The sequence below is a fragment of the Ctenocephalides felis genome, unplaced genomic scaffold (genome assembly GCF_003426905.1).
Source record: "Ctenocephalides felis isolate EL2017-DRISC unplaced genomic scaffold, ASM342690v1 CF-g0.4_SCAFFOLD_01170, whole genome shotgun sequence".
NCBI lineage: Eukaryota > Metazoa > Arthropoda > Insecta > Siphonaptera > Pulicidae > Ctenocephalides > Ctenocephalides felis.
Window position 1 is genome coordinate 35,961,182 of NW_020537324.1, and position 14,267 is coordinate 35,975,448.

At 27.2% G+C, this 14,267-nt stretch overlaps 2 protein-coding genes across 2 annotated transcripts; both read left to right on the forward strand.

Moving 5' to 3' along the window:
* The first annotated feature begins 299 nt into the window (after positions 1–299).
* Positions 300–6,345, forward strand: LOC113366006 (U4/U6.U5 tri-snRNP-associated protein 1). The gene is made up of 11 exons (XM_026607553.1): positions 300–563; positions 2,336–2,545; positions 2,626–2,767; positions 3,253–3,361; positions 3,433–3,678; positions 3,745–4,108; positions 4,591–4,665; positions 4,729–4,991; positions 5,412–5,689; positions 5,861–6,086; positions 6,162–6,345. Exons 1-11 carry the CDS (start codon positions 374–376, stop codon positions 6,309–6,311), a joined length of 2,253 nt encoding a protein of 750 aa, XP_026463338.1. The 5' UTR covers positions 300–373; the 3' UTR covers positions 6,312–6,345.
* Positions 6,346–8,778: 2,433 nt separating this feature from the next.
* Positions 8,779–12,653, forward strand: LOC113366524 (peroxiredoxin-5, mitochondrial). Its single transcript, XM_026608145.1, has 5 exons — positions 8,779–8,984; positions 9,044–9,178; positions 10,291–10,422; positions 12,355–12,446; positions 12,505–12,653. The coding sequence occupies exons 1-5, from the start codon at positions 8,895–8,897 to the stop codon at positions 12,602–12,604; spliced, it is 549 nt and encodes a 182-aa protein (XP_026463930.1). The 5' UTR covers positions 8,779–8,894; the 3' UTR covers positions 12,605–12,653.
* Positions 12,654–14,267: the final 1,614 nt, after the last annotated feature.

The following is a 14,267-nucleotide window of genomic DNA, read 5'->3' on the forward strand; positions in this document are numbered from 1 at the left end:
AATACTGATGAAAGCATTATTATATTTTATAAATATGTAACTACATTCTTTATAAGTAGAGCAGTAAAATTAATAAATTATTTATTTGTTTTGAATATTTTTTAACATTTTTTGTTTATTTATTCCAATTTTACATATTCTATGTTTTGAAAATAGCGGTCCTAATGATGGTATTGTTGATTATTATCTGGCTAATGTTGGTACGCACTACTCGGAATGTCTAGTGTGAAGTTACTAACATATTTTTTGACTTGTTGGTTATGATAATAAATATTATTGATTGTCAAATTATATATATTGTTTCTTAACAAAAAAGGGTAGTTAAATTGAATTTTCGCCGATAGAAAAGTAATTAATCGCTTTTTTATAAATCATGGGTTCAAGTACCAAAAAACATAAGAAAGATAAGGATGTTTCAAGAAAGAGGAGGCACCATTCTCGTTCGAGGTCTAGATCTCGTTCTTTAGAACCTCCAGAAAAATATAAGCGTGAACATAAGAAACATCGTCATGATAAAAAACGCGAAAAACATGATAGAAGGCACTTGGATTATGAAAGTGCAGGTAATTTTCCATGGATTTATGCTCCTAATATCGAGAACTGACAACAAGCATTTCATTGTATAACTGTACCTTTTGCCTTGTTGAGGTTCTCGATGTATATCATCTGTACAAAATATTAGCTGTGTTTTGGTTGATTTCAGAATTGGATTGAAAACATCTAAAGCAGGATTCTGTCAAATCAAAATGGAATTATCGATTTGAAGTCAATATTCCTTCTGTGTTCTTTGTCGAACTAATAATTAAGTTTAATATGAAGTTTGCTTAATAGTGGAGTAACGTTAGTTGTAAAGGTGGAAAATCTAGGATGAGATCCCAGTGAGTAGTCTTGGGCGTATTTGATGGAATTGATTTAATCCAATTAATAACATGTTTATATTTTTTTTTATCATTCAATATTTCTGATCAGAAAATGTAAACTAAGTGAATGGCATTAGGTGCATGCCAACAGCAAATTGTATGGGATGCAGCATTTGATTGCCGGTTAATCGGCAAATGCCTGAAATTTTATTGCATCTCACAGGTTGAACTATATGATTAAATTATTTCATAATATGCGAGCATAATTGATAACTTGATCACAATCATAAAAATGGTGAACTATAGCTTTTTCAATGAGTATTTGAGTGACAGTGCCTCTTTCTCAAACTTTTATTTTAAGATGAAACTTTTTTTTATAAAAAAATCGAAATAAGTCAGCTTTAATTTCATTTTCTTATGAATCTATGCTAAAATTTACAATGTACAATCTTATTTAATGCTACTATTCTGAGATGTGAATTAAAACTTACAAACATGTGATTAGTTTTGCAACTTCTTACAATTTCAAAATGATTATTTATTTAAAATATTGACAATATAGATATTGAGAACTGTCTTGCATATATATATATATATATATATATATATATATATATATATATTAAATTAAAAATATTAACAAACAGCACTCTTTTTGCACTAATTTATTAAATAATGTTAATTTTAAAAATTAAATTAAATCTAATTTAATATTTAACCACTCAAAATACATCTGTTATATACATGTATATATCTTGATAGTTTTTTCAACATTGAAATATATTTGAAAATAATTAGGAGCAAATTCGTCAAATAAAAAAGTAGTTAAAAGAAAAACATATATTAATTTGAGGTTTCGACACTGATGTGTGTCATCATTCAGCAATTTAAAATACAATGATATGAATAGAATTATATGGACATTAATCAGTTAAATTAAATTATATTAATGAGTTCATTTATGTCCATATAATTATACTCATTATTATTTTATTTTAAATTGCAAAATGATCTCACATATTAAAGCATCGAAACATTTAATAAAGAATGTTTTTCTTTTAACTCTTTTTTAACATATTATAATACTTGTACTTAAGTACTAGTATTGATTCACAAGGATATGAAATTTGAAAATGCTAAATTCAGTATAGTAAATAATTCACTGAACATTAAGTATCATAAGATTCATAGTAATTTTTTGATTGCAAAAAATTCTTAAAAAACTTAAGATTAGTATTGTTTGGATTTGAAACTAAATTTTTTCAATGAATACCAATTTGCTAAGTTAGATAAAGCAATGTGATACAAGATTTGAAAGTTTATTTATGAAAATTGAATTGTGACATGTGACATTTATGTAATTTGTAAAACTCAAACATCTCTGTTTCTAACGTTACTCCACTACATGAAATGTTTATTGACCGTATGAGGAGAACTATAACAGTTTTTATTATATAATTAATTTTTGTTGATAGATTCAGATTGTGTAGAAGTACCACCAGCACCACAAATTTCAGCACATTCACCGCCAACACCACCTTCACCTCCAAGATGTAGAAGTTTTAATGATAAATCAGAAGATGAAGAGGGTAATGTTGGTCATAAGGAATCGCTATCAATCGAGGAAACCAATAAATTGCGTGCAAAGCTTGGACTAAAGCCATTGGAAGTTTCTTCTAACACAGGTTTGCTATAATATAGTTAAATATTAAAAAAGTTTAAGTTTTATTTAATTTATTTTGTTACAAGATGAACTGTTTTTTAGCACCATCTAATGATGGCAAAATAGTAGATGACCTAGGAGAATTTTACCATGCTCCTGCAAAGAATTTGTCTAAGACAAATACAGAGAAGAAATTAAGAGACAAATTAGAAATACGTAAAGAGAAAAGGGCATTAGAAAAGAGGTAAAATTATTTCTAAGTGGTAAAATATTTCAGTTCATAATATTGTTTCAATCGATTGGTGATTCTAAAAAATATAATCTTGATGAATTTATACATGATCTTAATTTCACATCAACACTTTCAATAAATTGTGTAGTAGTATTAATCAATATTAATTAATTTATCGTTGTTTTATAATTAAATTTTATTCAAATTAGAGTATTGTGCACTCTAATAAATTAAAATATTTATTGTTTTTATTAAAAGAAATTTTACAAATCTTTAATTTTTGTGATAAGGAATATTTCATTCAAAATTATTGCTAATTCAACTTGCTATATTTATTCAAATTACTTCATAGCATAAAATCATTTTCACAATATGAATCAAATATTAAGCCTTTTCTTACATGAAATATTTGCAACATCAGGATTATTATTCAAACCACAACCTTTTTTCAGTTGAAATGAATTTTAATTTGTGTTATTATTTTAACTTGAATTTAGATTGGCATCTGTAAAAACATTAGGTGAAAGTGATGAAGATGATGATGCTGCTGCTTGGGTTAATAAAAACAGAGAAATACAGAAACAAAAGGAAGAAGCTAGTAAACGGGTGAGTCATTTTTTGCATTGTTGGTCTCAACTATCTTGTATTTTATTTTCATATTAACACAATTACCATAGGCCAAGTTATTGGAAGAAATGGATGCTGTCTTTGGAGTTGGAGAATTGGTAGCTGAAGATCTACAATCTGATAAAAAGCGAGTATATAATGCAAAGCACTTGAAGGGACTTCGCGTAGAACATGATGCAGAAATGTTTAAAGAGGGTAAAGATATCATACTTACCCTTAAAGACCAGGACATATTGGAAGATCAAGGAGATGCTCTTGTGAACGTTAACATCCTTGATGATGAAAGATATATAAAGGTTAATTTACACTCAAATTAATTTGAATTTATTTAACAATTTATAACATCATAATTTCTTTTTTAGAGCAATGAGAATAAAAAGCAGAAGCCCAACCAATATGGGTATGATGCTTATGATGATACAATTGATCCTGAGAATCGAACATTGCTTGCTAAATATGATGAAGTAATAGATTCTGATAAAAATATTGCTAAAAATACATTTACAATTGGTGAAAAAATTGAAAAACGAAATACTATAGATTCTGTTAAAGCAAAACTAAATAACAAAAGATTAGAAAGTTTGAATTTGCCAGAACTTAAGTTGGCTTCAGAATATTTTACTCCAGAGGAAATTGCATTCAAAAAACCAAAGAAGAAAGTTAGGAAGATTAGGCAAAAACCTAAAATGTTGAAAGCCGATGATTTGCTTGCCATGGATAATTCAAGTGAGTATCATATTTATGCCATGTGCTCATAGTATCCTTTTTTTAGAAGCATTAATCGATTAATGATTCTTAGAAATAATATCTAAATAATATTTTCTCAATTTTAATAAACGCGTTTCCATATAAAATAATGTGAATGATGCTCGTTAGTATTTGCAGTTTTTATGACTAAAAGGTAAAGGTTTTGTTTTTAACTTTCTACAATAAATTTGTATGCATCATTATATATGTTAGGAGATAATAAAATTATATCTCATTAATATTATCTCTACAATTATAGACTTGTGAAAAAGGATGTGAACAAATAAATCAATAAAACTTTTATTATTTTTGATGATACTATTTTCATTAAAATTGAAAATGGTCAGTAATTGGGTTAATTGTAATAGCAATGAAACCATTATGAAATTTTTGTTAGTTACTACTTAATTAAATAAAGTCTAAATATCATATGATGTTGATAAGTAAATCTTTTATTTCAGATAATTCATGGTTGAAAGATTTGGGGCATAGGAGGCCTAAGCCAGAACAAGATGTTCTCATTACTGATGATACAGGTAAATAATTAATTCAATCTATTATGAAACATCAATATATAAGTATTACTTTATTGCTTACAGATGTTCCTACAGACATAAAAGACATAAAATTTGAACCAGAAGTTGACAATGAGCTTGAGTTAGCTCTGAGCAAAGCAAGAAAATTGAAACAACAAGAAGGCCCTCGAATTGCACCCTTAGATGTTAAAATTGAAATAAAAGAAGAAGCTCCTCTGGATGGGGCCATTGTTCTGAATTCTACAGCAGAATTCTGCAGATCACTTGGAGAAATTCCTACGTATGGTCTTGCTGGAAATAGAGATGAAGAACCAAATGATTTGATGGTATGAAGGGCTTTGATTTTTGTGATAGAGTGTTTGTGATTTCATTATTTTCAATTGTTTATTACATATCATTATTGATGCTATATTTTTGTCTACCTCTCTCTGGTTTATCTGTATTATATATAATCAGTGATATAGCGATTTGTGATATATAATCATACAGAATCAGTTATTCATACAAATCAATGAAATTATTTATTTCATTTGGGCTTATTTTTTTTATTATCCCATAGTTGATTAAAATAATTTTTTTTATTAGCTATTAATCAATCAATCAATGATTTTGCTACTTAATCAATTTGGTTTTATTTCTAATCATGTATTAAATATATATATATATATATATATATATATATATATATATAATATAATATAATGCTAATAGTAAGGTCACTAATTACCTTTCATACTTTACCTTAGGAATATGAACCAAGTGCATCTCCCCCGCATGTCGAAACAAATACAAAAGAAGGCTCTTGGTCGAAAGTCACTGACAAACCAGAAGTAGCACCACCAGCTCCTATTATTACAGCTCCCATTTTGGAAGATGAACCAAATATTGGATGGGGAGTTAGCGGCGCCCTCAAATTAGCTATGAGCAAAGGTTATTTAGAAAAAGAAGATCAAAACAGGCCAAGTAGCTCCAGATTTGCTCACCTTCAAGCTAAGAATTATTCTATTGAAGATAAAAGTTTTGGGTATGTATATAAGTATATAAGTTCTGATAATAAAAAGAAATATATAATAAATTTTTAACATCTGAGAAAAGATGCACTTGCATTAATAATATGTATACATATAGAGCAAATATATATATATATATATATTATATATATATTATATATTATATATATGTGATATTATAAAAGGGATGACGAGAAATTTGGAGGCCGCAGAGAAAGATATGCTGGACCTACCACAGATTTTAAAGAAAAAGATGGGTTTAAACCAAATGTGAAATTGGACTATATAGATGATGATGGGCATGTACTGTCTGCAAAAGAAGCTTTTAGATACTTATCACATAAATTCCATGGAAAAGGACCAGGAAAAAATAAAGTAGAAAAGAGAATTAAGAAAAATGAACAAGAAGGCGTAAGTTGTAATATTGTGTATCCTTTACCCAAAAATACAATTGCATTTATATGATATTTACTTTTTGTTTTGCAGTTAATGAAGAAAATGAGCTCTACAGACACACCTTTAGGTACTTTAGGAATGCTTCAAGCTAAGCAAAAAGAAACACATTCTGCTTATGTGGTTTTGAGTGGAAATAAACATATGCAAGGAACAACAATAATAAGCAAGAATAAAAGATAATGTGTTAATGAATTATCTTACATCCGATATTCAAAGGCAAAGTAATATTGTAACTATTCAAAATTGTATTTAGATTTTTACCTGAAATATTATGTTTTTTTAATTTGTATTGATAATCCTTTTTTTGTAAATGTATTGATATTGGCCTTGTATTTAAATTTATGATTATTATTATTATTACCTAATACTGCAAGATATGACATTTTAATACAATTTCAATTGTACCATTTGACTAGAAATATACAATACTATTTACAAATTGATATTATATTAACATTGTACATTTTATCAAGTATTTTAAGTTATATCACATCATTAGGTCATACATTTTCAAAACAATATTCAACAATAAGAAAATTTCTACTTAAAACAATATATTTCTTCACTTATTGTTAGATAACATTCTGTAGAAACTTTTGCAATTTTAGATAATGGTGAATAATTACAATTTTTTTTTTTTATACTTCAAATTGTATTTGTACTTGTACATTATAATTTACATTTCCCAAGTCTCTTCGGATCACAAGCAAATATTTTATTAGAGAGCCAATTCGAGTTACATTCTTTGTACCTAAATTGATAAAATGTTATGCTGCTGATACTTAAGGGGGGTATTCTGGTTTGGACAAAAAATGCAATGTTTGAAGAAGGGCAATAAAGAAAAGATAAACAATATTTTTTCTATATCTTCTTTTACAAGTTATAGTGTTTTGAGAATATAAAAAATAAATAAAAATTAAAAATAGCATTATCGTAGGGGATGAAGTGGGGGGTCTCAAAAAATTGGTGCTTGACCATACTGATGATTTTGGCTCTCCAAATAATCCAAGGAGAAAAAAACAAGTTTTACACAAAGTAGCGGCTTTTTTACAATTTATTTATTATAACTGCTTTTTATGCAAAAATAGTGAAAATCATAATTTATGTATGATCATAGTTCAAACTGAAAAGAAATGAATAATGATGAATGAAGAAGACTCTTTAACTTTAGTTTCAAGTAAATCGGTCCAGTAGAAATTCAGAAATCGTGGGTATCGTATTGAAAAAGACAGTTTCGACAAAAACGTGTTTAAAGTTTTGCGAAGGAAGGAAACACAAGAGGATTATCGCCTTCAAACAGCTATATCTTCCAAAATATTTTAAATTTTTGGAAAATCCTTTTGTACACATATTCTTGAGTATATAAACTTTGAAAGAATAAAAAAAACTATTTTTTAACTTTCCGTAAGGTAAGATATAGTAATCGCAAAAAACTCGGAAATGAAAATGTTTATATATGCTTACGTTTCAGAGGTTTCTGAGCATTTTGGCATACCTTACAATTAGAAAAAATTGATGTATGTGTGTGTGCGGATACAAATTTTCGTCGACGATATCCGGAACAACGTTCAACCGATTTCAATTATACAAAAAAGATTTAATTGCTGTTGATAAGGAGATGTGCTGATTAGTTTTTGGCAAAGGCAGGTCTAGTCGTTTCGAAAATACGGGGCAAAAAGTGCCACAAACTGTGCCTCTGTTTTCAAGAGGGCAGAGCGCCCGATTTTAATAGATCAAAAAAACATTTTACTTGTATTGACAAAATGAAGAACTGATTAAATTTTCGAGAAGGCAGATCTAGCGGTTTCGGAGATCTAGTGAAAAAAGTAAAAAAAATGCCATTTGGAGGTCAAAAATAATCATTAGACATAGGGACATCAAATTATCAGATATTTTATGGAGATTTTAATAATACGTATAAATTTTATTTACATTTACATGGGTTCCGTAACATCGTTTGTCCGTTAGACGGCGACACGGCGCTTACGCGCTTCGATATTTTGTCTCTATAGAGATTTTTGAGAAACTTTAAATTTTTGACAAAAATTTACTTTTTTGGAAAAAAAGACTTTTTGAAAAAAATGTCTCTTTTATTTTGAAATATTTTGGAAATTTTGAACTTTTTTTCAAAGCAATCGTACTGCTTTAACTGCATATGCAGTTAAAGCAGTTTGACAAAAATTTAAAGTTTCTCAAAAATCTATTTTTTTCAAAGTAATTTTTTTTTTCAAAAATGTTAATTTTCTTTTAAAAAAATATTTTTTAGTACAGGAATAAGTTCGAGAACTTTGTCTTAAGGCACGAAGCTATACACCACTAGTTTTTTTTAATGAATGAAATTTAAATAGTTTACAATTAGAGACTTGTTCACGGGTATATAATTACAAATGACCTTAATCTAACAACTTGAATGTGCAAATTTCAAGTAGAATCATTATAAGTAAGAAAATAAGTACTTACTTAAGGGTAAAAACGTCTAATAATTAATTAAATTTTCAACTTTAGTACTATGTACGTATAAGTAAAGTATCGTCATTATTTATTTATTTTTTAAGTACATTCATCATCATTAATTATTAGCATGATGGCATGATAACGATCCATATAATGATATAATGATTTTGCATAACCGATATCGCACTGTTTGTCGTTTGACCTTCGGAGTGTTTTCTATCTCGTTTTTTATGACGGTTTAGGTTATGTGCGATCAGTTCGGCTCGCTCTTCGTTTGATCGCTTGCAATTTTACTCTACTGTATAATTGATGGCACTGATCGCTGGAAACCTTATTCGTGGCTTAGCTACTAAAGGGATAACTCGTTCACTGCATTTATCAGCAATGGCTCAGATTAAGGTAATTGAATAAATTAATCAACACAAAAGCATATGACATTTTATTTATTAAAAATACAGGTAGGCGATAAAATTCCGTCGGTAGACTTATTTGAAGACACTCCAGCTAACAAAGTGAATATTGCAAATCTCGCTGCAGGAAAAAAAGTTGTCTTATTCGCTGTTCCTGGCGCCTTCACTCCAGGATGTTCTAAGGTAAATAAATATAATTGCATAACACTATAGTTGTCTTTTTCTAAACACTAACATTTTAATTCTATATTAGGTGGTCAAATATCTCCCTTCCGCATTTTTGCTATTGGTTTATAATACAAAAAGGCGAAAGGGAGATATTTGACAACCTAATATTTTAACTCTTTGGGGACGGCTGTCCACCTGAGTGGACAAACAATATCTGTGAGGCATTTATAAACAATGACTCAGTTTGCATAGAAAAGTTGAATAAATTACATATAGCAGTGATAAACAGAGTATTGTATTTTGAAAATAATTTTAAGTTATTTTAGTAGTATTTTTAGCCTTTTTCTTTGTTATATAGTCTTTTTTTTAATATTTGAAACGGCCGAGCGCTTTTAAATATGGCAAAACTTCTGGTATATTTTGTGAATTAAGCAGTAGTGAAGATGAGTTTCAAATAGACATTCATACAGACAAATTTTACATAATTACTAATCGCAGCAAAGAGAGTGATGAATGTGATGATGATATTATCCAACCAACAAAAAGAAGAAGTTCGACAAATTAAATGAAGAGTGGAAAAACATTAGCAAATGTGCCGATTCTCTTTCAATAATCAAGTTTGACCTACATCAACAAACACCCCGACTACAAATACCAAACAATATAAGACACCCAATAGATTATTTTACTTTATATTTTACAAATGAATTATTAGACAATATAATAGAAAAAACAAACCATTATGGCAGCACAAAAATGAACAAATATACTGACTAATCAGTGGCATATTCTAAATGCGAGAGAAAGAAAAGTTGTCTGTTTCGACAAAAAAGCACCAGGGGACGGCAGTTAACAACATTTTATTGTAAAACATGTCAAAATCAACCAGCTATGCATTTTGGAAATTGTTTTGAACGTCACCATTCTTTATAAAATGATCAAAAATAAATTAATACTTTAAATGTATGTCCTTCAATGACCACAAATTTTTATCAAACAAAATGCATAACATGCACAATGAAATCAAGTTTACAGCCAGTACAGTAGATTGTTTTGAAATCGGTGCCATCCCATAAGTGTTAATTTAATATTTATAATGATTTTATATTTTTATTTTAATTTTATAGACTCATGTACCTGGCTATGTTGCAAAGGCTGAAGAATTAAAAAAGAGTGGAATTGCTGAAATTCTTTGCGTCTCTGTTAATGATCCTTTTGTTATGAGTGCTTGGGGTAAGGATCAGCAGAGCAATGGAAAGGTATGCTTTCTAAATTTATTTAACTTAAATTTAAGTATTGCAATTCAATCAACTCTGATACACTAACTCAAACAATTCAAGTAGCAACAAAAACAAATATAAAAATATAACTATAAAACTGGAATAGATTGGTTCATATTTGCAATCCACAAGCATATTTACTTATCATATGTGCAAAAGATTTACTAATTGTTATTTATTAATACACCTACTTTTAATTGCCACATACTTGTACAATTTAATAGTTTTTCAACATTGAAAGTAATGTTATCAATAGTAATATCTTTTACAAGTTTTATTTTTAAAAATGTCTCATGTTTCTTTTGATTAATTGCAGCAGGAATTAATAATAAAGCCCTCACTGATAATAATTACTCAATACCTTTAGCCTTATTATAGGCTATGTTTGAAAACAAATGTATAATTAATTTGAAAAATATTATAGATATCATTGTATTCGAAAAGTACATACAAAGCTTTAAAATCTTTTTAAATATTTTGCTGCAGAAATAAATTTTCTCAAAGCTTTAGCTTACAAGTTGAAGTTCTATAGTTTTCGATTACAAAAGGAAATGCTAACTACGTCAAAATTATTTAATTATTTAAAAAATCATTGTTTTGCTGTAGAGTCTTTATCCATTTCTACTTACGCTCGTTGGAGGTCCCCTTGGCCCCAGGGCTCCATATGCCCATGCTGATGTCATAATGCTTACAATCTTATTAGACGATTACATTTGCTTTCAGTAAAATAATACTATTTTGTTATTTATTAACAGACCTACTGTAATTGCCATATATTTGTACAATTTAATAGTTTTTTAACATTGAAAGTAATATTATCAATAGTAATATTCTTTACAAGTTTTATCTTTAAAAATGACTTATTTTATAATGACTTCATTTTTATAATGACTTTTGATAGCAAGTTGAATGATAATGTTTTATATTTATGAAAATATTAAAAATTATCTAAGTAATATTTTTCACAGTGAGCAAATATTTGCAGTATATATATTAAGTTATTCCAGCCAATACTTCGAATAAAAAAATAAGTAATCAAAATCAATAAATATTGATAATACCAGTTTCTAATCGCTTAAATGTTTGCCATCTTTTTTATTCAATGTATTAGCTTCAATAGCATGTTCAAATTATATCAATGTTACATTCAAATGTTCTAATCAAATAACTATTTATAATAAAATAATCCACTTTTTTACATAAAACTAATAATTGATTCTCTTAGACAGAAGATTTGATTTAAATCTGAGAGGATGAGCTTAAATAATAAACATAATTTTTGAGTGGATGTAAATATAAAATTTGAAATTTATTGTGATTCTTTGAAAATTTGATAATTATTTAACTGGTATAAAAAAAATAGTTTAGCCAATTTTAATTGGAAAACTTAATACAAAACCAATATTTTTCTAAAGATTTTGGAAATAACAATGAACAAATGTGAAAAAAAATAGTATAAACGAAGTAGAAGCTACTCTCCATTTATAAAATAACCGGAACATCATATTAAATTATTTTTGTGATTTTTTCAATAGTGCTGTTTTCCTTCAGCTACTAATTATTAAGGATCAGTTAAAATGATTTTATTGTAATTTTTCAATTACTATCTCCTGCCTGATCTCTAGAATTTTTTAAAGCAATGGAAAAGATAATTTGTAAATACTATTGGGCGATAGTCTTCTGATTTAATTATTGATTAGAAACCAACAACATGACGTTATTGAAATTTAAAAAGATATATTTTTGATGATGATGGCGAAGACCAAGTTTCCATACATACATACATATATAAATTGAATTATGATGTCATAAAATTCAAAACGGCTTAATAAAAATATATACAAATGAATTGAAAAATTGTGATTGCCAAATCTATGAAGACAAAGGAATAAAATCATATATATTTTTTAGGTAAGAATGCTTGCAGATCCAAGTGGTACATTCACAAAAGAACTTGGATTGGGAGTTGAATTGGCGCCCTTAGGAGGTTTACGTTCTAAGAGGTAGGTCATTTTTATTTTATTAAATTAATCATAGTATTATAACATTTTTAAATTTTAGATACTCTATGGTGATAGACAATGGTGTCGTATCAGAATTGAATGTAGAACCAGATGGTACTGGACTTTCCTGTTCCTTAGCTGACAAACTTAAAGTTTAGAATATAGTAATTATTGTAAATAAGAGTTAATAAATATTAATGTAATATTTATTTTTTGCTTTATTATTCAGTGAGAACGTGAACTTCTGATTTTATTTATTTAAAAGTGTTTATTATGAGAGAATCATGTTTTTTTAAGTGTTTGTTTGTTATTTGAGAATCGTTATTTAAAATATAATTTCCAAATCTGCAAATGTAATGGCTAGAATTTTCAAAGTGTTCATTCAAATCACTTATTGTGCAATGCTTCAAAATGTTTTTCAACAAATTATTTAAAATATAGTATATATCATAGATAAGATATATATATATATATATATATATATATATATATATATTTTGTATGATTCTGAATTTGATGTTGACATATGTATTAACAAAGTCTAATAATCGGGCATAACATCAATAAAAAACATGAATTTCTTTCAAAAATTTATTTTAAATCCATACGTTTCGGCTATAATCTTAGCCTTCATTCAGTGGAAACTAAAAATAAAATTAAAAACTAAAACAATTGAATTGGAGTGAAAAGAAAAAATAAAATAGTAAATAGTACTTACAATTAGTTGATCTTAGTGACTAATAGTAAGTACTATTTACTATTTTATTTTTTCTTTTCACTCCAATTCAATTGTTTTAGTTTTTAATTTTATTTTTAGTTTCCACTGAATGAAGGCTAGGATTATAGCCGAAACGTATGGATTTAAAATAAATTTTTGAAAGAAATTCATGTTTTTTATTGATGTTATGCCCGATTATTAGACTTTGTTAATATATACGAGTATATATATATATATATATATATATATATATATATATATATATATATATACATGTACAATTTTTGAAATTCAAAGCATTTTTAGAAAAAAAACATTTTTCCATTATCATTGTTCTGGTTCAAGTTAGTGGTGTAGAAGAAATTCGATCAAAAGTTCTGAGTTTATTTCTTGTCTGCAACCTGATATTGAGTAGTAGTATTTTTTTGCATTTCAGTTGAAAATACATATTGAATATAATTGCAAAGGAAAATAGTACTTTCGATCCAATCCAAAATAAAATAAAGTTTATTTCAAAAATAAATCAAAATTGAATTTTGATGGATAGCATTTGCACCTGTTCAGAAAATTAGAAACAAATTAATAAATAATTCGATTTTACAATTTTGAAAAAATTTAAGAAATTAATTTGGAAATTTAAATTTATTTATTTATTTATTTAAATTAATTGTAGAGTCCTTATATTTCAGTATAAATGTACATTTATTATATTTTTTCAATAGGTTTATTGATATTTAACAATTATTATAAAGCCTGAAATAACATATTAAACTATTACAGACCTACGACAAGCGGTTGAATGATAAAAATTCATCAAAGTTTAGAATTGCTCCTTGCGCTTAAGCGATTCTAATCAGAATCTATGCCGAAGCATCTGTACGACAAGTTTATTTAATATATTAGTTTCAAAGATATCAATTGAAATTTGTTTTTAAAAAAAGTGAAGCTTAATATTTGAAATAAACAGCTGAACATTCAATCTTAATAGCCAATTATTGTTGAAAAAGTTGATCATTCACATTTATCGGAAAGTTTATGCAACTTGCCTTAAGGCAAAATGCTACCTACAACTTGTTATAATTCTCCGATTTCATTAGCTTTCC

Bases quoted from the DNA above. Each gene is read 5' to 3' on its own strand.
- LOC113366006 (XM_026607553.1), top strand. From the start codon at position 374: ATGGGTTCAAGTACCAAAAAACATAAGAAAGATAAGGATGTTTCAAGA. The intron at 564-2,335 runs GTAATTTTCCAT...TTTTGTTGATAG, and splicing joins CTTGGATTATGAAAGTGCAG to ATTCAGATTGTGTAGAAGTA. The intron at 4,992-5,411 runs GTATGAAGGGCT...ACTTTACCTTAG, and splicing joins AAGAACCAAATGATTTGATG to GAATATGAACCAAGTGCATC.
- LOC113366524 (XM_026608145.1), top strand. From the start codon at position 8,895: ATGGCACTGATCGCTGGAAACCTTATTCGTGGCTTAGCTACTAAAGGG. The intron at 9,179-10,290 runs GTAAATAAATAT...TTAATTTTATAG, and splicing joins TCACTCCAGGATGTTCTAAG to ACTCATGTACCTGGCTATGT. The intron at 10,423-12,354 runs GTATGCTTTCTA...TATATTTTTTAG, and splicing joins ATCAGCAGAGCAATGGAAAG to GTAAGAATGCTTGCAGATCC.